Below are 23,468 nucleotides of genomic sequence, written 5' to 3'. Positions count from 1 at the left end.
AAATTTAATCTCAGGCTGGGCGCAGTGGCTCATGCTTTAATCCCAGCACTTTGGGAGGCCGAAGCAGGAGAATCACGTGAGGTCAAGAGTTTGAGACCAGCCTGGCCAACATGGAGAAACCCCGTCTCTACTAAAAATACAAAATTAGCCGAGCATGGTTGCACATGCATATAGTCCCAGCTACTTGGGAGGCTGAGGCAGAAGAATCACTTGAACCCGGAAGGCAGAGGTTGCAGTGTGCTGAGATCGCGCCATTGCACTCCAGCCTGGGCGACAAGAATGAAACTCTGTCTCAAAAACAAAAAAGATTCATCTCAAATGTTTATTAAAATTCCTTCTCAGGAATTCAGGTATTATCAGTCGCCGAGGCATCCCAAACTAAGCTACTTAGAGAGAACTTACCATGTACCATTTCCATGAGACACACCAGAAGTGTTCATAAGGATGCTTGTGGTCTAGTCCTAAAGACAACAAAAAATGTCAAAACAACTTGAAAAATATTTCATCTCTTAAGGCGGCGATCCTCAAAGCATGGTCTCCACATCAGAAGCAGCGGCAGCACCTGGGGGCTTATTCTACATGCAAACTCCCGAGCCCTCTGAAAATGGGGTCCAGCAAGCTGCGGCGTAACCAACCTTCCAGGTGATGCTGATTCAGCCTAATGTAGGTGCCACTGCCTTAAGGCGCTGGCATGATCAAATGTAGCAGCCTGTGATCAACAGAAAGACACACTGAAGAGCAGAGCAATTCTTTAGAAGTCATTTCATTTGCTTTCTGGTTCGCTCGCCCAACATCTAATGACAGCCTGCTCCATGTCAGCCCCTATAGCAGGCACTGGAAATGCATAGGTTCCTGTGGTATCCCACTCTGATTCAGGCACACACAGTCTACTGGGGAAACTGCACATACATGCCATCGGCCCTTGAACAACATGGGTCTGAACTGCGCAGGTCTACTTAGAAGCAGATTTTTTTTCAACCAAAGGTGAACACAGTATTGGTGGGATGTGAAACCCACATATTTGCGAGGCCAACTTTTCATATTCGGGGGTTCTGCAGGGCCAAGTGCAGGACTAGAGGATGTGTGGATTTGGGTGTGTGGGAGATCCTGGAACCAATCCCCCATGTATGCCAAGGGGAGACCATCATTTAAAACGCTGGCAGTTGGTGCTGATGTTGTTCAGATAGCGTTTGTTGTTCAGCACAGCAAACTGTCACTGACGGAGGCCGAGAAGGGGCCTCATGGACGCACTCCTCCTTTTCATGGCATCTCTGTGGTGAGGCCTTTGTGGGCGAGCAGGAGTCACTCCCACGTCTTTCCTTGTTTGTCCACACGGTATTTGTTTGCTGCTTGTCTCTTCTGCCGGATGTCAGCTTGGCACCTTCGCCTTGTTCACTGTTATGCCCCCAGCATTGAGAACTGGGTGTGCTCTGGGCGCTCACTGGATGTTTGCTGAAGGAACGGATTACATGAAATGTCACGGGAGTTCTGGGAGCCAGTGATCATCATGGAAGGCAAAGGTTCTAAGGTGTCATAGGAACTCAAGGAACAGGCCATACACCTCTCTCTGTCCTTAACATCTGTGTTAGAATTCCACGCGCAGCAGACTCTCTCCACATCTCTTACTTCTACATTTCTTATTAAGTTTTGAAATTGTTGAGCAGATTAAAGGATTCCTTTGAAGCTTTTATGCTTAAACTTTGTAGAAAGAAATTCCCTGTCTCTGTAACTATTACTGGGACAGATTAGAAATAATTTGGAACTGAATTGGATTTGCCATTTTGTAAGCTTTTCTTATCTACCAAGGCTAATAGCAGACACTTAACTCCTCACAATAGCCCGAGAGAAAGTATTATTATCTGCATTTCACAGATTGGAAACTGAAGGTCAGATAGGCTAAAGGGTTTATACTCGACTGCTCTATAAATATGGTTTGAATTGAGAGAGAATGTTTTGTATCCCATAATAAGTTGGGAAACTTAGAAATTATACATAAAGGGGCAGCATGATATCATGGAAATGGCGTGAACTTTGGATTCAGACCTATCCTGATGTGAATTTTAACTTCTACTTAGTAACTGCTTGACCTTGGGCTAACTTCATCTTGCTAAGCTGTTCAGTCATTTCCACTTGAATGATGTGAAGTTGTAGTCATGAGGGAAGTAATCTGTAAACACTGTCACCGTGCTAAATCTCCCCGGCATCACATCCCGAGCCTCTGTCTCGCTCTTCTTCTGGCCTCGGCCTGTTCGGCTGCCTGCCATGCCTGGGCGTGCCAGCCTAGTGGAGGGGCCGGAACTGTGAATTCTGCCATCGGCCGGCCCGGTGCCAAGCCTGCCTCCGCCGCTGAATTACTGAGGTGATTCAGGGCGATGCACCCAGCAGGCCATGACGCTGTCTTCATCTAGAAAACAGGAATGCTGGGAGTGACCCCCGCCTCACAGGTCCGTGGTGAGGGCACACCGTTAATGCAGGGGAAGCCCCAGGCGCAGGGCCCAGCACCAAGTGAGCATCGGAAAATGCTGGAAGGACACTGTGGCTGCTGCTGCTGTTGGAGGGAGGTGGGGGGTTCCTCCACTCTCTCCTGACTTCCCCATCCCCCCGTCTGCCTGAATAATCTCGTCCGGTTCTCCGGGAAGCCTTCTCTCTTCCATGTCACCCCACTCCCCCGCTAGCTGCATCTCCCTCCCTGGCCTAAGCCCTTTCTCTCCTGGCTTCCCTTTGCCCCCACCCCCTTTCCCACCCAGCAAACCAATGATTACATGGATGTCTTGGGAACAAACAGATGACGAAGACACTGCCTGTCCCCAAGGAAGGCCACAGTCCCAACTGCACACCTCTACGGCGGCAAGAGCAGCGCTGGGCGCCACTGCTTCTGTGGATGTTCTCTCCTCCGGCTCTACTGCAAGATCTCCAAGGGTAGAAGCATGTCTTATGCAAGCCTGTGGCCACACTGCCTCACACACATCAGGCTGCTGTAAGTGTTCCAGGAATAACGGGCATAATACATGTTTTCCTCACCGCTGATGGGAACATCCATTGTGCTGCCCCCAGGCCCCAAAGGGCTCGTGGAAACCATTTTTAAATTTGTAACACAGCTTGATTAAGAAACAATGCTATTTGTTATATATCGTAGGGTTTTTTTTTTAAACTTAAATATATTTGCTCTACGTTGTCTTTACAGATTCTTTTGGTCAATTTGCAACTGTAATTATTAAAATATAAAAGCTAGCTGGGTGTGATGGCTCACACCTGCAGTCCTAGTGCTTTGGGAGACCAAGGCAGGAGGTTCACTTGAGGTCAGAAGTTCAAGACTAACCTGGTCAACAAAGCCAGATCACATCTCTACAACAAATTAAAAATTTTAAAATATATATTTTTAAAATTAGCTGGAAGGCCAGGCATGGTGGCACATGCCTATAATTCCAGCACTTTAGGAGGCCGAGGCAGGCTAATCACTTGAGCTCAGGTGTTCAAGACCAGCCTAGGCAACATGTTGAAATCCCATCCCTGCAAAAAATACAAAACTTAGCCAGTTGTGGTAGTACGCACCTGTAGTCCCAGCTACTTCAGCCGCTGAGGCAGGAGAATCACTTGAGCCCAGGAGGTCAAGGCTACAGTGTGCTGTGATCACACCACTGCATTCTAGCCTGAGCAACAGAGTACAACTCTGTCTCTTAAGAAAAACATATAAAAGTATATAGAAACTTTATAAACATCCCACAATTCTTTATTTTAAAAGCTAACGTAACATATTTTACACGACGTATCTGAATGTTGTTGAGATCCCAGAAAACCCAAAGGTAAGCTTTATTCTGATCGAATAAGATAAAACATACCTTACTGTCTTGCTTTGCCTCACTAATGAAGAGAATCTCCAGGCAACCCTGTGGAGAGGGGTTGTCTGGCCTCACTGTCTGGAATATCCAGGTCAAGAAATGTTTACAGAAGGCACACGTCACAAGCCCATGGCCATGAGGCACTTACAGTGAAGGGAGTTCAGCAGTATAAGCAAAGGACAACAGTAACAGTGTGGGAGGTGCTACCATCTAGGAGGGAACCGACAGCAGGCGAGGACACAGGACCCAGAGGCCTGACTCTGGGTACACCACTTGCGGAGGAAGGCTCAGCAGACCAGGTGACCTCAGAGCTCACCCAGGAGGACTGAGGAGCACGCCAGGAATGAAAGGAAGTGAGCGAGAAGGCCCAGCCAAGCAAAGAGCCTGAGCGCAGGGCCAGGAATGCAAGAAGGCACACCTTGTCCAGCCGAGTAAGCAGGTGCGGATGGCTGGCCTCAGGCGAGCACAGGCCACCTCTCACCTTGAAGGACATGGGTAGCTGCCCAGGGCTGATAGATGTGTTTCATCAGGCAGAGGAAGCTCCCTTCTGTTTCTAGTTTGCTGAGAGTTTTCATTCTAAATAGATGCTGGGTTTTTATCACATGCTTTTTCTGTCTCTTGAGATGGCACACATAGTTTTCCATTTTTAGTTTGCTAATATGGAGAATTACATTTGCAGGTTTTCTCGTTAAGCCAACCTTGCATTCCCCAGATAAACCCCAATCAGTCAATATTTTACTAATAGGGTTAGATAGTAGATGCTCAATTTTTGCTTAAAATGTTTGCATCTGTCGTCAGGAGGGATACTGGTCTGTAGTGCTTGGGGTTTTGTTCTTTGGGGATTTTTTTCCCCCATAATCTCTTTGCCTGGTTTTGGTATCAGAGAAATGTTGCCCTCACGGAATGACTTAAGAAGTATTCCTTCATTTTCAGGTTTCCTGAAAGAAGAATTTACATAGATTCCATATTATTTCTCCATAAAGTGTTTGGTAAGATGTATAAGTAAAGCCATCTGGACCCAAAATTTTCTCTATGGGAAAGGTTTTTTTTTTTCTTTTGTCTTTTTAAAAAGTTTTTTTTTGGCCGGGCATGGTGGCTCACACCTGTAATCCCAGCACTTTGGGAGACTGAGGCAGGTGGATCATGAGGTCAAGAGATCAAGACCACCCTGGCCAACATGGTGAAACCCCGTTGCTACTAAAAATACAAAAATTAGCTGGGAGTTGTGGTGCATACCTGTAATCCCAGCTACTCGGGCGGCTGAGACAGGACAATCGCTTGAACCCAGGAGGCAGAGGTAGCAGTGAGCTGGGATCATGCCACTGCACCACTCTAGCCTGGTGACAGAGAAAAAAAAAAAAAAAAAAAAAAAAAAAGGTTGTGTGTTTTTTTTTTTTTTACTTTCTGATCTTCTTTTTTTGTTGACTTTTTTATTTTATTATATTTTCCATTTTGATTTTCTTTCTGAGCCCTCATGAGCTTATATGGGAAGGTTTTAACAAAACATTCTGTTTCCTAAGTGGATATGTCTATTGTGGTTGTCTATTTCTGTGTGTAAGCATTGGTATTTTGTGTCTTCTAAGGAATTTGTCACATCATCTCAGTTTTCACATTTATTAGCATAAAGTTTTTATAATATATTCTTATCATTTTAATATCTATAAAATCTGTGGTAATGCCAGCTCTCTCATTTCTAATACTGTTAATTTGTGTCTTCTCTGATCAATCTGGCTGGAAGCTGATGAATTTCATTAATTTTTCTTCAAGAATAAGCTTTTGGTTGCTTTGTCTATGTTGGGTTTTTGTTTCCTATTTCATTGTTTTCCACTCTGATCTTTCCTTTTCTACTGACTTTGGGTTTAATCTACGTTTTTTTTTCTAATTTCTTAAAGTTGAAGCACAACCCCTGGCTCCCACGGGAGCTGCCCATGAATGAAGCTACAGCTATTACATCTACCTGCTCAAATTTTCAGAGACAAGATGTTGACAAGGGGGAGCATGAACCAATAGGCTTGCCAAAGCCAACTGTGCACAGAGCTTAAGGGAGGCCTGGCCCCACCTCCTGGCAAAATGGTTTTGTTAGAATTTCAAAACTGCTTTCCAGCAAGCTACAAGCAGGTGTGGAGTGTTTACAGAGCAGTACTGCACACGGAGGAAATGGAATCTATTCAGAGCCAGAGAGCGCACCATGATCAATGGCTGCAGCCGTCCACACTGGTGTCGACTTCCTGACGGTTCACCGTCGTTCCAGCCACTTGGAATGCTTTATCCTCCAAGTCTCAGCTGGCTCCCACAGCTCTATGCAGCTCTGGAGGCTGTGAGTAAGTTGGATGCCTTCAACAGGCAAAGCCATGGGCACCTCCAGTGACACACAGCACTACTTGGGGTGTGCTGTGACGCACGGCACACAGTCCAACTCAGGGAAAAGCCTCCTGTTGCCGGCATTTCTGCAGCCCCAGCCCGTGATGTGGGCACCAAGTTTGGGCCCTTCTCAGAAGGGCTCTCAATGGAGGCCCTGCCATGTTCTGGTCACGATGACATGATTTTATGCACGTCATATCCAACTCAAAAGGCAGACACTAGCCTGGCTTTGCAGCTGGGGGAAGCCAGACTAGGCAGCACTAAGTACCTGGCCAAAGGTCCACAGTTGATCTGGGCAAGGACCAGACCCCCAGCCACTCAGGGGACCTGACACCTACCTGTTCCAGAGGCCCTTACACCCCTGCCTAGTCCAGAGCTGCTCTTGATGTTAACAACCAGCAGGACTGTGACTGACCTGGACTCACTGACCAAATCTCATTTTCCTCCTTACATACAAGAATGAAGTCCCAGTGAATTATTTCCTGACTTGGTCCAGCCTTCTTTCTTTCCCCTGCCAGGCTCTTTTATCATTTAAGCCTTGCAACAACCCTATGAAGGAAGCATTGTCATTCGGTCTTACAGAGGGGGATGCTGAGAGTCAGGAAAGCTGGACTGTCTCCTCTGGCTTGCATAAATATTGTTTCTAAGGCGCATCCAATTCACAAAGTCCCTATTTTCAGCCCTAGAAGATTCCTCCCAAGGCATGCAGGAAAGACAGTCGTGAACATGGACAGACACAGTCACTCTAGCTAAATGGAGGAAGGCATCTTTCTGGAAAACCTGAGAAACACACGTTATCTTTCCCACTTCTCAGGGTGCTCCCTAGGAGCAGCTTTCACTGAATTACTTGTTTCCATGACTACACCATTCCTCGGTGATAGTTTTATAGGTTTAGCACGATTCCAATTAAATCACATCATTCCTGCTTCAGGGAGAAGGGCTCTGTAACAAGCTCATGGTGCCAGATGCCCCTACAGCAATAGACGTCCCCACAGACAGCAGTGTCAGCCACTTCACTTGCACAGCTCCCGCTCCAGTCCCCAGAGAGGCTCAGCCGTCCCGCAGAAGACAAACCTCGACAACCAGAAAATGCCGCATGATTGCACAGGTTTGAAATTCACCACATTAGCCACTGACAGAGCTCAGGCAAACCCAACTGCTCCCTCTTACCGAGGACGCACCCACACTCCTCCCATGGGTGGCACAGCACCTTTGCCTGGAATGCCCTTCACAGACCTTTCCCATTAGATCCTGTCCACCTTAAGGGTTGGACCACAGAATGAAGATTAGAAGAGACACAGAGGGCGGGCGCCGGGCACGGTGGCTCCGCCTATAATCCCAGCACTTTGGGAGGCTGAGGCAGGTGGATTGCCTAAGCTAAGGAGCTCAGGACCAGCCCAAGCAACACAGTGAAACCCCATCTCTACCAAAATACAAAAAAAAAAAAAGTAGCTGGGCATGGTGGCAGGCACCTGTAGTCCCAGCTACTTGGGAGGCTGAGGCAGGAGAACTGGTTGAACCCGGGAGGTGGAAGTTGCAGTGAGCTAAGATCACGCCATTGCACTCCAGCCTGGGCTACAGAGCGACACTCCATCTCCAAAAAAAACAAAAAACAAAAACAAAACAGGAAAAGACACAGATTCACTCCACCAGCCAAAGACTCGGTGAACTTGGGCAAGTCTGCCCTAAACTTCAGTTTCCCCACTCACCTCACGGGATATTTACAGGGATTGAGGAAACTCGGGAATGGCAAGCACCCAAACAGTCCCTGCCCCACAGAGGCCAATCCATAAATGTTAGCTCTTTTACTCTCAGTTCCCACATTAAAGCCCTGGAGGGTGCCCAGGCCACTCGAGAAAAGCGGCTGGTCCCCAAGGGCAGATGGGGGTCGCATGGGAGCAATGAGACAGAGAACTGACGAACTGATGGTCCACAGGGAAGGCATCAAAGGCCTTGGGGGCAGGATACAGAGGCGTTGGGACTCTGTCCACAAGTAAAATTCAGAAAAGGTGTAGTGACAGAAGAAGGTGTCACAGTGTAACTGACAGAGACCAAAGTGGGTAACTTGGACAGTGCGACATCACCTCAAGGAGCCTTGGTTTTCTCCTTAGATAATAGCACCTACTCAAACAGCTCTCATGGGAATCCAAAAGGACCATTTAGATGCAAGTGCCTGATATACAAGAGTTCCTCGGTAAATGGTAATGATATTTTAATCATTACGTTTAAATACATGTACAAACATTCATCTATATCTATATACATTTATAATGATTCCAAAGGAAAACAGTGCATTCACCCTTGCAACACTCAATTGAAGAAAACAAAATTCATGCCACAGGCACCAAGACCCAACCAAGTGTGAAGAGTATCTCCTAGATTTTGAAATTGTACCCTAAACTGTAAGAGCCTAGCCTGTGAGAAAAAGAAAAAATCCCCTTATTGTCTAACAGAGTACCTAAAATGTGAGAGATGCCCACAAAAGAAGTATGAGTGGATCACAAAGTGAAGGAAGGAATTAATGAACTTCGCATGCCTCTGAAACCCTTGGCAGCCTGGCCTCAGTCTCCTCTCAGCCCTCTCCGTGCTCCTGTACTCAGGACAGCAGGCCTGCAGCAGCATGCCGTACGCACGCAGACCTCAGGGGCCTCTGCACCTGCCAGCCCCAGGTTCAGGAATGCCCTCTCCACTCTGGCCTGCTAGCTCACCCCAGTTTCGTCTTCCTTCAATACTCCATTTGAGCGCAACTTCCTCTCACAGGCCTTCCTCAGCTTCCTCTGTGCAGCCATAGCAATGAGGACCACCTGTATTCTAACCACTTTGTCTGTTTTATTTACTTGTATCTTGCCCACCAGCCCAGGAGTTCCATGAAGTCAAGAGCGCCATGATGCACCCTTGTTTCCCCGTCACACGGCACGCTTCTCAACATTGTCCTCAGTGGACAAGGCTGAGTTACTGGCTTGTATGACAGCCCCAACTCGAGGGCTCCTAAAAAGGAGGCCCCTGAAATCCATCATTGCGTCCCCTCCCCCTGGAGTACCGTAACTGACCCACAACAGGAGCACAATATACATTGTGCTTTAACTGAGCAAAGAGGCAGAGTGAGGGAGGGTCAGAAGGAAGCCTGAACCTGGGCTCTGCAGTCAGCACTGCCAGGATACAGATGCTGTCCAGATGCCGGAGTTCTGCTCAAGGCCAGAGGGTGGGGGCGCAGGGGCTTAAGGGAGAGTGCCATATCTGGTGCACTGCAAAACGGATGGAGTGATACAGTGGTGGCCAGGCAAAACAAGGACATCCTCTGTGGCCTTGAGGAGGTCCTACTCGGGAGGAAGTCTGGAATGGCACAAGGAAGGTGGAAGGACGACACGAAGCAGCACAGGGCTGAAAGTAAACTCTGTGGGGGGCTGGAGTCCGAGGATGAGAATGGGCTGCGCAATGAGAGGGCGCCGGTGGCAGGGGACAGCCTCTGGCAGGATCTAGGCACGAGGAGCAGCACCAGAAGGGGACACTAGTGAGGCTCCTTTCCCACAAAAGCTTCCATAACCCCACATGTGGACTTACAGCATAACACAAATAAATACACCACTGCAGCCGTGTCAAAGCGCTTCACAGACATGTGTAAACATCCCCCTGCTCCCCAAAATTCCCTGGGTCTGCCTGAGCCAGTGAATCCCTACCGCAACAAGGAACACAGATGGCGAAAGGGCCCACACTCGTGAGCAAGCTAGTGTATTCAATGCCATGGCGAGTCAGGCGCACTGGCTCACGCCAGTAATCCCAGCACTTTGGGAGGCCAAGGCGGGCAGGTCACTTGAGGTTGGCAGTTTGAGACCAGCCTGGTCAACAATGGTGAAACCGCATCTCTACTAAAAATACAAAAATTAGCCGGGCATGGTGGTGCACCTGTAATCCCAGCTACTGCAGAGGCTGAGGCACGAGAATCACTTGAACCCGGGAGACAGAGGCTGCAGTGAGCTGAGATCATGCCACTGCACTCCAGCCTGGGCAACAGAGCGAGACTCTGTCTCCAAAAAAAAAGCCATGGCGAAAGACTAGAAGGAGTTCAAACGCTCAGACAAAAGCATGCCAATAATCTATACAGAAAATCGTAGCTGCTGTCACAGCAAACAGCCAGCAGAGCTGCAGGACGCCACCACGACACTCGAACCTCTCCACTACTCCACCAGCATTTAGGAATCAACACCTGAGATGCAAATAGGCCCAAAGGAACATCTTTCCAAACCAGCACTTTTCATTCTATCCCCAACTCTGAAAGAATAACCAGAAGGTAAATAGGTCTGAGGGGTGGTATTTCCAGAATTGCTTAGTGGGAAGCTTGGCTAAACCTCTGCCCAAAAAGCAAAGATGCAAACGGACAAAGTCGTCAAGAACAAGCATTTAAAGGTTTTCAAACTGACCAAAGGCGTGCAACAAATTGCGAAGCATTTATTCATGGCAATCTCATTAATCTTGAGAAGAGGAAGGGTGACTGTGGCATTTCAGCCAGGGGCTGATTCCACTGCCCCTGCTACCCCCAACTCCTTGGCACACAAGTTCTACCTGGCCAAGAGAGACAGGCAGAAGACTGCTGCTGCTCTGCTACCTGCTAGAAGAGGCTGACTTTATTTGGATCAGAGGGCGGAGGTCCAGGGTTGTTGTCAAAAATAACAGTGGGAGGCCAGGCGTGGTGGTTCACATCTGCAATCCCAGCACTTTGGGAGGCAGAGGCGGGTGGATCACTTGAGGTCAAAAGTTCGAGACCAGCCTGGTCAACATGGTGAAACTCCATCTCTGCTAAAAATATAAAAATTAGTCGGGTGTGGTAGCACACGCCTGTAATCCTAGCTACTCTTGAGGCTGAGGCAGGATAATGGCGTGAACCCAGGAGGCAGAGGCTGCAGTGAGCCGAGATTGCGCCACCGCACTCCAGCCTGGGTGACAGAGCGAGACTCCCATCTCAAATTAAAAGGAAAAAAAAAAAAAAAAAAACAGTGGATTTTAGCAGGAAACAGGCAGGGAAGGTGACACTGCAGCTGGCCTAAAGTCACAAAAGTAGTCGTGGGAGATGGTAAAACAGCAGACCCGCCAGAAATTCAATAGGAAGAGCCAGAGCATGAAAGAGCACAGAAGGCTTTGGTAAGACCCTAGTTACCCCAGTGACACCGTTTCCATAAACTTTACAAAATTAATCAGGGAAGAAAGGAAGGGGAGAAGAGAAAATAAAAAAGCCTGCAGCACATTCATCATGAGGGCAGCCTGCCGGACCTGCTTCCTCAGCGCAACCGGTGCCTAAATTGCCCCAGAATCACACAGACCCTGCTCCAAGATCCTAGTTCCCCTAACAGCTCCATCGACAGCCACTTGAACATTACAAAACGTTACGTTTTCCCTTTGAGATATTCTTTCAGGTCCTGCATACCACTGTAACTACTGACATCAGCTGGCCTGAAGGACCCCACTTTGCCAGGTGTCTGAGGACCTCATGGAGACTTAATTCAGCAAAGAATGCAGTTTCCACATCCTGATGTTTCATCCCCCTCACCACAACCAATGACCCCAGCTTTTCAGGTCCTCACCCTCCATGACCCCCTTATAACCCGCAGCCCAAAATTCTTCAGGGAGATGGGTTCAAGGGTCTCCTCCCACCTCCTCGTGTGGCTTCCTGCTGTCATTAAACTTTCTTCGCTGCAAACCCTGCTGTCCCCATGTCATGGGTCTGCTACTATGCAGGACGCAAATGAGCCTGTTGGTCCCACGACGCTGGAAACCTGGGCAGCTGTGCACATGCACAAGCCCCCACACGCTCAGGACAAACCAGAGAGGGCCCCCAGGAGCCACTGGTCCTCACTCAATGTGAGGCCTTGTGAATTCAGACCAAAGAAACAGCCGTGAAGTTTGAAAGCAATCCCCAAGGCACATGCAGATCCATCGGAGAATGGTGGAAGGCCTGCTGAACTGAAGTGTGTCAGCACAACCTCTAGTCAAATACTGGCTGCCCACAAAGCTCTGGGGCACCTGGGGCATGCCCTGGGAATCCAGGTAAGCAGTAAAAATAGGAAGGAGAAAATCATCAACAAAGCGGAGACATCACACACTGAGGAAAACAGACTCCACGAAGATAAGTCAAGGCAAGTTTCCAAATTGACGGACAAACAAGAAGAACAGCAACACGCAGCGACAGGGGAGGGCAGGGGGCTCAGCCTCGAACTTGCTACGATCCATTATCTAAAAGATCCAGCTTTCCACAAAAAATTATGGACATGCAAAGAAAGGGGAACACATGACTCATGCACAGGTAAAGTTGGCGGCTTCAGGAGGTGCTCCGCTGCTCTGATTAGCCTTTGCCCACCATAGACTGTCTCACTCCCAAACCAGCGACTGATCACCGATCCATTGTACCCCAATCAGACAACAGCTCAGTGCAAAGCAGCAGGCAGCAGAGAGCCCCTGTGTGGTATAAGCCTTCCCCCACCAACACTCCCCACTCCAAAGTCACCGCTGTCTCCAGCAGCCCTTCTGAGAGCTCTAGGGGAGCATGTGTGTAGACATGGAGAAAAGAGAACGGTGCTGCTCTCCACAGCAGACAGAGTGCAGCCACACAGTGGGGGCCTGAGCTGCAGCACAAACATAATGATGCCGGAGGGCCTGAACACGCAGTCAGAAGGTGGTGAGGATGTGGCTGCAGGAAGGCCAGAGGCGATGTGAAATCCGAGGGGCTCTCGGAGAAAGCCACCTCCCCAGTCCTCCCTGCCTCAAGCCCACCCGACAGCACCTCCTGTACCTGGTAGCTCCGTGCATGTGCTGTGCAGTTGCACACTGGGGCCTCTGCTGCGTCTGCTGGGAAGCTTCTCCCACACCAGTCCCCTTGGCTAATGCAAGAGCCCAACAACACAGTAACCAAGCTGCTGTGCAAACAGAAGCTCTCCAGGAACGGGGCACCCCCTGCTACCAACAACCCCTTTCTTCACTGCAGAGCTCAAAAGGGGAGAGGACTCTTCCACCAAAACTAGCTTCTTCAAAGTTCGATCCACTGACATGACCTCCATCCACCAGAACTGGCCTATGCCCTCTTGCCATGGCCTCATCAGACCCATGCTCCTCCACCCCTCCTCTTGGTTGAGTGACAGCGGCCCCGACGCCTCAAAATCCATTGCATCACTGACTCACAGGCATCTTCGCCAAGCGATTCTGATGTTCCTAACCAGTCCCTGCCCTCTTAAATTTGGCGTGAGGACTGTAAACAGCATCCCAAAGGCTGGTCCTGAACATATGCATGCCTGAAAGTGACGTTGCCACCTGCAGCCCAGTCACAGCTCTTAGGCCCTGCTCTACACACTGTCCCCGGGACGGCTCAAACAGCCAGAGCTTCCCATGTGCTGAAGACTCAAAAACCCGAGCACTCGTGTGGGCCTCGCCATAGAGCCAGCAGCTACCTCTGCTCACGCTGGCCCACAAGCCCGCAGCAGGCAGCTTTGCACTCACATTCACTTGTTACCGGCGTATCTGTCTTGGCTTCCTTGGGGCTTCCAAACCAACAACTGGGAAGGGTTGCCAAAAGATTACGAAAAATGTACAGGGTAAACATCCGAACCGAGGATAAGTATGCAATCAATAAACTTTTCAAATGAATAGGGAAACAGCAGGAGAGATCCTGATTTAATCACCGCACGCCTGAATTCAGCCCACGGAATCTCCGTGTTCCAAGGACATAAGAGTTTGCAACACCAAACAATGCACTCAAGCTTCACTGTGACTGCTTTCCAAAACATTGTCCAAGAACAAAAACTACCGAGAATCCAGCTTTCAAATACACACAGCCTTTCCTTTCTGAAAAGGACTCAAAGCTGTGCTTCAGAAAAGGCTTTGCAGAGGCCCGAACGGCACGTGGCAGATGCCACCTGCCAAGCCCACTCACCTTCACGTGGCTGTAGTCACCTGCTTTGTTGCTCTCGGGTGGGTTCACAGGTTTGCCCTCCACTCGGGGCCGAACGACCTGCCGAAAAGGGCTGGACAGCGGAAAGCCACTCACACTGATTCCATCTACAAAATAAGAAAAAAATCAGAAGTAACATGTCAGCTTGGTTTTGGGGTTTGTTGTTTGTGTTGTTGCTGCTGCTGCTGTTGTTGTTGTTGTTGTTGTTGTTGTTGTTGTTGTTGTTTGGGACGGGTCTCACTCTGTCGCACAAGCTGGAGTGCAGTGGTGCAATCTCTGCTCACTGCAACCTCTGCCTCCTGGGCTCTGGTGATCCTCCCACCTCAGCCTCCCTAGTGCCTGGGACTTCAGGCACGCGCCACCACACCTGGCTGATTTTTGTATTTTTGGTAGAGGTGGGGTTTCGCCATACGCCCAGGCTGGTTTAGTTTTTGTTTTTGTTTATGTAGGGGATTTTGTTCAGAAACTGTGACTGTAAGGAGCACGCCAGTTTCTGTCCTGACTATTCTATCTCGTATCAGTTACAACCGCCTGATGCGTCCTCCGTCAGCACATACTCATATCCGCTGAGTAAAAGTTGAGAGTGCATCACTCCTTAAAAAGGACAGCTCCTTACCACCTGGATGTGATGGCCGAGGCCCGGCCTGCCCTCTGCATTTGGACCATGCAGAGCCCATCTCTCCCATGAGCCTCTGCTGAGCCACTCCTCAGGCTGGAACGAGTTCCCCACCCTTCATGCGGCCAGCTCTCTCTTGCCACTTGACCTTAGTCTAAGCGCTACCTCCTCACCCAGCTTCAAGCAGCCACCACTCTCTGCCACAAGACCCTACTTAAACCTCCGAGGAGCCACACGCTGCCACCTGGGTTTTTTTCTTACTCGTTATCTATCGATTGATCAGTCTAACCCACGAATCATCTTTAAGTCCTCTCTGCACCTCATGTCACATGTCCAACCCAAAAGGAAATCCTGCTAGCTCTCAGAGTGTGCCCAGGGATGGCTTTCGTGGCCAGCACCCACTCAGAGTCACTGTTGTTACCCTCCTGGCTCTTCTCCCCCTTTGCCTTCACTCCTTTCCCTAAGTCAATTCCCCACACAGCAGGCAGAGTCGCCTGAGGAAAGGGGGCTCACCCCCTGCCCCTAGCACTCAAGAGGAAATGTCAAAGTCTGCACTGGTCTCCAAGGCCTCTGCATGATACCCCATTTAACAGAAGAGAAGACCTGGCGGAATGAATGAGTTATTTGACTGCAGTTTTATATATTCTCAAGAACGTAAAGATACTGCCGCCTAAGGAGTTATTTTCAAGGAGCTGCAGCTCCCTGACAGAACCCAGCTGGCATGCAGGAGAAGCCTACCTATAAGTATGGCAAGTATCACAGACTTCCAGCGTAAACCAGGCCAAGAGAACAAACCACCAGAGGCAACCTGTGCAAGAAATCACGTTAATACCGATTTTGGCTTAAGATACATGGAACAGCAGACACAAAAGAGCAAATGGTAGAAAGTGAGGTTGGTAAGATGTGGACTCACATCAGTACAGCACTTGATAGTTTCTAAGCTTGCCCTCATTTTAATTTTCTTTTTTTTTTTTTTTTTTTTTTTTTTTTTAAGTTCCAGAGTACACGTCCAGGATGTGCAGGTTTGTCATACAGGTAAACGTGCCATGGTGGTTTGCTGCACCTATCAACCCATCACCTAGGCACTAAACCCAGCATGCATTAACTATTTTTCCTAATGCTTTCCCTCCCCTCACTCCACTCCCCGACAGGCCCCAGTATGTGCTGTTTCCCTCCCTGTGTCCACGTGTTCTCATTGTTCAGCTCCCACTTGTAAGTGAGAACATGCGGTGTTTGGTTTTCTGCTCCTGCGTTAGTTTGCTGAGGATAATGAAACTTGCCCCCATTTTATAGAACAGCAATAAACAACCTGCTCACAGTCATACTGGCGATAATTGATCGTAGGCATCGTACCACACATGAATGGATATTTAGGAAACTTGATTGGATGGATGGATGGGTGGATGGGTGGCAGGTCTGAAACTCACACTCGGTGTTTTTGATTCTAAGCCTAGGATCCTTTTCACTTTAACACAGTTGTTGGGAAAGAAAAATTCAATAGCTGCATATCTCAAACGAACCCATCTAAGTAACTTCTTATTAAGAAGCTAAAGCTTCTTGTGATAAGATGAAGAATATTTACTTTTAATTGATACAAAACATATATTTCCAAATTCCCAATCACTTAGACCCAAGGCCCTATGCCTAATATCTCTTTGCAAAAATATCAATTAGCCAAGCATAATAGAAATAGTTCATAATTTAAAAAAAATAACTTCTCTTAAGCATCATTTGCTAAGGTATATCCCCTTAAGTAGTTCAATTTTCAGGGATGACAAACAATATTCAACTGGGTAAAGAAGAATTAAGCAATTTTCTATTTAGAGGCTTCAAATCTTCAAAAGTTAAACTGTCTTAAGTTAAAAAAGTGTCTACTTGAAAAGTTCATGACACCTTATGCCCAAAATAGCACATGAAGGAACCAGACATTGTGCATCTATAAGAAGAAAAATGACAAACTGATCTGTTTCTGTTGGTGGTGCCTATGGAAGACACGTATGAAGACTGTGATCAAGCACTTAAGAGTAGGGTCCTCTCTGCACTTGGAAGAAACTGGAGGTGCCCAACCGGCCCCTCTTCAAGCACTGCATGTGGGCAGCAAAGATCCACCTGGCGTCCCACAAGCAGCTCGGGCTGCATAGGCACGAAACGAACTTCAGAAGATTATATTCCTCATAACAGGCTAGACAACTCAGACCAGCTCAGCCACTGAGAACAGCTAGAAAACATGGACAAAGTAGTCTTAAAATCCATGCAAGCATCAGAGCGCTAACAAGAACTACAGGGTTACTGTCTAGCAGAGGGGGAAATACAGATACATGAGCCTGACGAACATCCCCTAGAGGTGCCTGCAGATTTCAGAAGAGTTCACCAAGAGAATCTGAGCGGAATCCGAGGAGAACCTTTGACATATTCAAAGGACTTGATGTGAAAAACACTGGTGTTCAGTGTTCCCCGTGGAGAGTGGATAGTAAATCCAGGAAGCTTCAGGTAGGGCCACAAAGTGAAGGCAGACTGGAAACAAAGCAGCCCTCACTGGGCCTAAGGCCCAGCTTTGTACCATGTCAGTCCCTGCAACTGGTAGGCCATTTTTCTACCAAAATTTATTTCTTGTCACTCCTTGTTCTACCTCCATTTCTGTTTGCCTTTATGCATTGGTAATTATCTTCCCTCTGACAACCTTATATCCTAATATGCCCCTATTTTTGGTCGCAGTTCAAATGCTACCTCTTCCATAATGCCTCTCTCAGCTGTCCTAATGGAAAGCAAGTACATCTTCCTCAGAGTTCCAGCATCTTCTCTATCCTAAGACTCGTGTCTACCTCCTGCTGACCTGTACACAGGCAGAGAGCCTGGTAGGAGGTCAGAGGGGTTGGGGCTCAGGTATGGCTCCCCTCCTACCTGGCTGAATGACCTTCATCAAGTCAAATAACCTTCTACGAGCTTTAAATCCATCATCCCCTAAATGGGAACAGTGAGAACACATACGCTGTGAGGTTATATAGAAGAATAAATGAATTATTGCACAGGAAGGATTCATCATAATGCCTGGCATGGGGCAAGCATTCAGTAAAAAGAGCTGTTCTTATTCCCACCGCAGCAAATTATGCACGTCTTCTTAGATTCCTTGATGACTATAAACTCCTTGAAGACTGAATTCTTGTCAGATTCACCATTGTGTCCCTCATAGTAGCTGACGCAGGCTCTAACAAATTGGAAGCCCTCAGTAAATAGTAACTAAATGAATGAATAAATCACAGGGTCAAATTCAGTATTTAGTTGACATGCACACAGTTTACACGCACACGCTCAATAAAAAATTCCATCATCCCAAAGTCACATTCAACAACCAACTCCTGGTTAACTGAAATTTCATCAGGTAGATATGTGCAAAGACTTATTTGTAAAGACTCAATCAAAAGCTGTTAAGTTTGAATGAGTTAATTTTCTCTCTTTTTTCCTCATTTCTCTCAGCACCAGGGACACAATTTATAAAACTTCTCCATGACACCACGATGCCCGGATGCCTGCTGTGAAGGGTACTAATATTACGAACAGAACCATTTGCAAAACATAAACTCCACATTTGTTTAGCATCTTACCCCAGAAACTAGGTCAAGTGGACCTCTAAGCAAGCATGGTATGAAAGACCACTCAATGTGACTTCGCCCAATAAGTTGTCCTCTGTTGAGTGAAGGCCAGGTGCCCAACAGGGTATTTTTGCCATTTCATGTCTGTTTGTGTCTGTGTCTCCCTGGGTCTCCATCCCTCTCTCTGACATATACACAGGGCCTGTAATACAGCTTGTCTAGCTCCTCCCAAGGGAGGCTCCATCCTTAGCAAGCACACAAACATTTTCATCGCCCGAAGGACCCTGATTCTTCTTTATTTTTTTTTTTTTTTTTTTTTTGCCTTGGAAATACCAATCCTTTTTTACACTTATAACAATGGTAAATTCTTCATTTCTGGAAATGGTCAGATGTTTTGGCCTGTAGAGGAAAGCAGAGTGAACATCTGGCTTTTGTCTGCCCCGCATTTCTCTTTTCTTTGGGGAGCAGCTCCTTCTTCGTCCCATGTGGTTCTGGTTGGATCAAGGTTGGCCTTGATCCTGCCATGGCCAGAGACGAAAACACCCCATCAACAGTGTTTATCCAGAGAACAAACAGAAGGTACAAACAGCCTACAAACAGAAGGCTTTTCTCGTAGAAAAGCCCTTCTATGAGATTTGATTTACAAATTCTAGAAAGGAAAGAGTCTGGTTTGTCTTCCTCTGAATCACGTTATAAAGATCCAGCTATGGGCCGGGCGTGGTGGCTCATGCCTGTAATCTCAGTACTTTAGGAGGCCGAGGTGGGTGGATCACTTCAGGTCAGGGGTTCAAGACCAGCCTGGGCAACATGGTGAAACCCCATCTCTACTAAAAATACAAAAAATAGCTGGGCGTGGTAGTGCACGCCTACAGTCCCAGGTACTGGGGAGGCTAAGACAGGAGAATTGGGTGAACCTGGGAGGCAGAGGTTGCAGTGAGCTGAGATCACACCACTGTACTCCAGCCTGGGTGACAGGGAGAGACTCTGTCTCGAAAAAGAAAAAGATCCAGCTATGGGGCCTGCCTGCAGCCCTCCTTCCCCAACACATTGAGATACTCTGGGCAACACACAACTCTATGAACCTTAGTTTTCTTAGCTCTGAAATGGGAACCAACTAAAAAACTCAATGAGATTTGATGTAAAAGTACTTTGGAAAAACACAAATCAGCAATGTTTTGGAACTAGGAGGCTCTGGGATATGAGCACTTGGCAAAAAAAAAAAAAGTCTTAAAATTCCATCTGAAATTTGCCTCCTTTTTGGACACAGACCTCAAAATCTCCAAGAAACCTCAAAAACCTGCCATCTTCAAGCTCAGAAAAACACTAAGAAAGCCACCCTATGGATTCTTTATAGACTATAGAAGCCTGTTCTCAAATCCAGCTGAAGATACAAAACACAAGAAGCATATAAATTATAAATGGGGACAGAATGTAACCAGCTCAAGTAGGAGGCAGAAGCCAGCCTTCAGAAAACTGAAGCTGAGCCCTTCGCCCATACAGGAACAGAGTTGGAGAGAAGGGGCAGCTGCAGAGGGATGGCGAGAGATGAGATGGAATAAGATGTCGTGAGCAGGGAAGCAAATCACAGGGCACGCCTGGGAAGGATCTCTCTCCAGTTGGGGTGGGGTGGAGGGGAGAAAATTATGTTCAATCATTTAGCCAATTTTTCTGCCAACACAGGCTATCACAAATAGAACAGAGAACAGATTGGGATGACAATTAATAGGAAGACAGGACAAAAAAAGTTACAAACAGATGAAGGCGGCCTAGTAGGAGGACTAAAGAGTTTAGTGGATTTATCAGGACAGAGGGTATTTAAGAATGGTATGAGTCTGGTAGATCATCATGAATAAAACTGAGCTTTTAGAGAGAATTTCATACTTACCATTTATAGTGCTCAACTTTTCTATTAAGAGCAACTCTGTGGGAAATTCAGAAAGACCATTTTGTATGCTAAAATAATACTTCTCTCTAGAATTCAGCCATATCCCAACCACGATGACAATTGGGGGAAATGACAGCTGAAAGCAGGATTTGTGCAGGGGAAAGAAAAAGCAGAGTCACAATAAAAACAGCTCTTCTAGGAAGGGGTGAGGGCTGAGAGCCACGTCCATGGCTTGGCACCAGGCGCTCAGTATGCACCATCCAACTCTTTACACCCTGCAAAGTCAGGCGTTCTCTTACCGATTCTATAGATGAGGAATCTGAGGCTCTGAGAAGGTAAGTAACTTGCTCAATATCACACAGCTCATCAGAAGCACAGTCAGAAGTAGACCTCATGACAACTGGATTGGTCAGTTTTACCCAGCAAAACTGACCCAAATAATATATTTCAGTCCCCAAACTGGGCTTCCACAAAAGCTCACCAGCCAAGGTTGTTCTGCAGCACATCACCGGGCCAAAACTGTGTACCATGCGTTCCACTAAACTAATCCCAAGGACCCTTGCAGGGGCTTTAGCATCTATCTCCAGTGGTGGGATCTACGCAGGGATGTGTCCATTTTGGTACACTTTTAAAAGAGACACTAATGCATAAGGCTGACTACATTTTCCTCTCTTGTGAGAGGCACCTAAAATAAACTAGAATAAAATACATTAACAAAGGCAACAGGAGGCAACAATTGCTCAGTGGGAGTTTGTCAGGGATATGCTGTTCCAGGTAGAATATATTTTAAAGATGCTTTCTCATTTAGTCATAAAATCCACAGGTGCCAAAAAAGCCCATCTGGTTATCATAAAATATCCTCAAGAAAACCAAAGCAGTAGAAGCAGTTGGCTAAGAAATTAGCCAATACTCATCCTAAATTTCCATAAAGAAAGTAGCATGCTCATTCATTCAGAAACTTTGGAATATGCTTAGGAAAGAAAAAATAATCATACAGGAATAGTGGCCTTCACATACTATTCAAATGGCAACAGTCCATCTTCCCCACGGGCAGCCTCACTTTGAGACTGGTCTTCCTTCTGTCGGATGCTCCCTGCAGCGGGGCCAGACTTAAAGCCCTCTGCCCTCACCGACACCGGAAGCCTCCAGGTACAGGAGGCTGTAACTACCTCCTGTGAAATGTTCTGGGTGGTTCCCAACTTGTTCTAAACTTAGACTGTGGGGACAATTGCACAACCCTGTGAATACACTAAGTGACCGAATTGTATCTCACGTGAATTCTATCTCAACAAATATTTTTTAAAAACTAAAAGAGTAGTACAACTGTGTTAGGGTACAAACACACTTTGGGGGTAGGGAGGAGGATAAAGAGAAAAGAGAGATTATATCCAAAGGAATAACAATTAGACCAGAAGCTAACCTCCCAGCAGCAAGGGAAGTCATAAGAATTCATCTTCAAAATATTAAAGAAAATTCATCTGCTACACTAGACTATGTATACAGCAGAACTTTTTTAAAGAATGATGGTGACAAACACACTCTTTGGCTAAAAATTAAGAGAACTTACCACCAACACGTTCTCATTAGGAACTTCTAAATACTACACTTCAGGTACATAGAAAATCATTTCAGAAGGAAGGTCAAAGATACAGAAAAGAATGGGAAACACAGAAAGCAGTAGGCAAGTAGATACATCAAAACATTGTGCTTTAGTCAACTCCATATGTTTTCTTTTTCCTTTTTTTTTTTTTTTTTTTTTTTTTTTGAGACAGAGTCTCACTCTGTGGCCCAGGCTGGAGTGCAGTGGTGTGATCTCCGCTCATTGCAACCTCCACCTCCCGGGTTCAAGCAATTCTCTGCCTCAGCCTCCCGAGTAGCTGGGATTACTAGCACCTGTCACCATGCCCAGCTAATTTTTTTTTTTTTTTTGTATTTTTAGTAGAGACCAGGTTTCTCCATCTTGGCCAGGCTAGTTTTGAACTCCTGACTGACCTCGTGATCCACCTGCCTCAGCCTCCCAAAGTGCTGGGATTACAGGTGTGAGACACCGCACCTGGCCTCTTTTTTCTTTTTTGAGACAGAGTCTTACTCTATCGCCAAGGCTGGTGTGTAGTGGCGCAATCTCGGCTCACTGCAACCACCGCTTCCCGGGTTCATGCCTCAGCCTCCCAAGTGGCTGAGATTACAGGCGCACGCCACCGCACCCAGCTAATTTTTGTATTTTTAGTAGAGATGGGGTTTCGCCATGTTGGCCAGGCTGGTCTCAAATTCCTGGCCTCAAGTGATCCACCAGCCTCAGCCTCCCAAAGTGCTGGGGTTACAGGCATGAGCCACCACACCCGGCCTCTATATGTTTTCAATGTACCAAATATTCCCTTGGCCTCTAAAATGTACAAAGCAACATCATATAGGCAGAAAAGGGTCCTTTAAAGTTGCAGCCCTAAAATCTGAGAGTGAGATTTCCTTCTAGGGTCCCAGATAACTCCACATGGCAGTGTACACAGATGCACACTTCCTCCCAGTCATTTCACAGGGAGTCCAGACCGTCACCTGCCAGGGCAAAAGTAAACATTCATACAGCAGCAAGGCCATCTCACAACAGGCACAAGCATAAAACGTGCTCCAAGAGCTAATGTCCAACCAAGACTGCATGTGGTACCTACTGGTAAGAATGATCTCCTTTGCTGGACAAAAACACTGGCCACACAGAAAACCAACTACAAAGCACTTTGAAAGCACTGAACAGTCATGTTAGCATAAGGATATTATTGCATTTTCTTTCCTTCTAAAGATGGTTAAGAAAAAAAGAAGAAGGGCCAGGCGCGGTGTCTCATGCCTATAATCCCAGCACTTTGGGAGGCCAAGGTAGGTGGATCACCTGAGGTCAGGAATTCAAGACCAGCCTGACCAACATGGTGAAATCCCATCTCCACCTAAAATACAAAAAAAAATTCAGCTGGGGGTGGTGGCGGGCGCATGTAGTCCCAGCTACTCAGGAGGCTGAGGCAGAAGAATGGGGTGAACCCAGGAGGCGGAGCTTGCAGTGAGCCGAGATCATGCCACTGCACTCCAGCCTGGGCAACACAGTGAGACTCCGTCTCAAAAAAATAAAATAAAATAAAATACAAAATTAGCCAGGCGTGGTGGCACACGCCTGTAATCCCAGCTACTCAGGAGGCTGAGGCAGAAGAATTGCTTGAACCTGGGAGGTGGAGGTTGCAGTGAGCCAAGGTCATGCCACTGC

General features: G+C 47.3%; 1 protein-coding gene across 5 annotated transcripts in view; it reads right to left on the bottom strand.

Moving 5' to 3' along the window:
- Positions 1-23,468, bottom strand: part of LOC105488384 (trafficking protein particle complex subunit 9) — a 724,351-nt gene that overhangs the window by 480,637 nt on the left and 220,246 nt on the right. For all 5 annotated transcript variants that reach the window (XM_071067768.1, XM_071067767.1, XM_071067769.1 and 2 more), the window contains one exon: positions 14,116-14,240. In XM_071067768.1, the coding sequence (XP_070923869.1) occupies positions 14,116-14,240 (125 nt within the window). The remainder of the gene's footprint in view (positions 1-14,115; positions 14,241-23,468) is intronic.

Source organism: Macaca nemestrina, chromosome 8, assembly GCF_043159975.1.
Source record: "Macaca nemestrina isolate mMacNem1 chromosome 8, mMacNem.hap1, whole genome shotgun sequence".
Taxonomy (NCBI): Eukaryota; Metazoa; Chordata; class Mammalia; order Primates; family Cercopithecidae; genus Macaca; species Macaca nemestrina.
The sequence above is the reverse complement of the archived record's forward strand: the minus strand, read 5'-3'. Positions and strand labels throughout refer to the sequence as shown.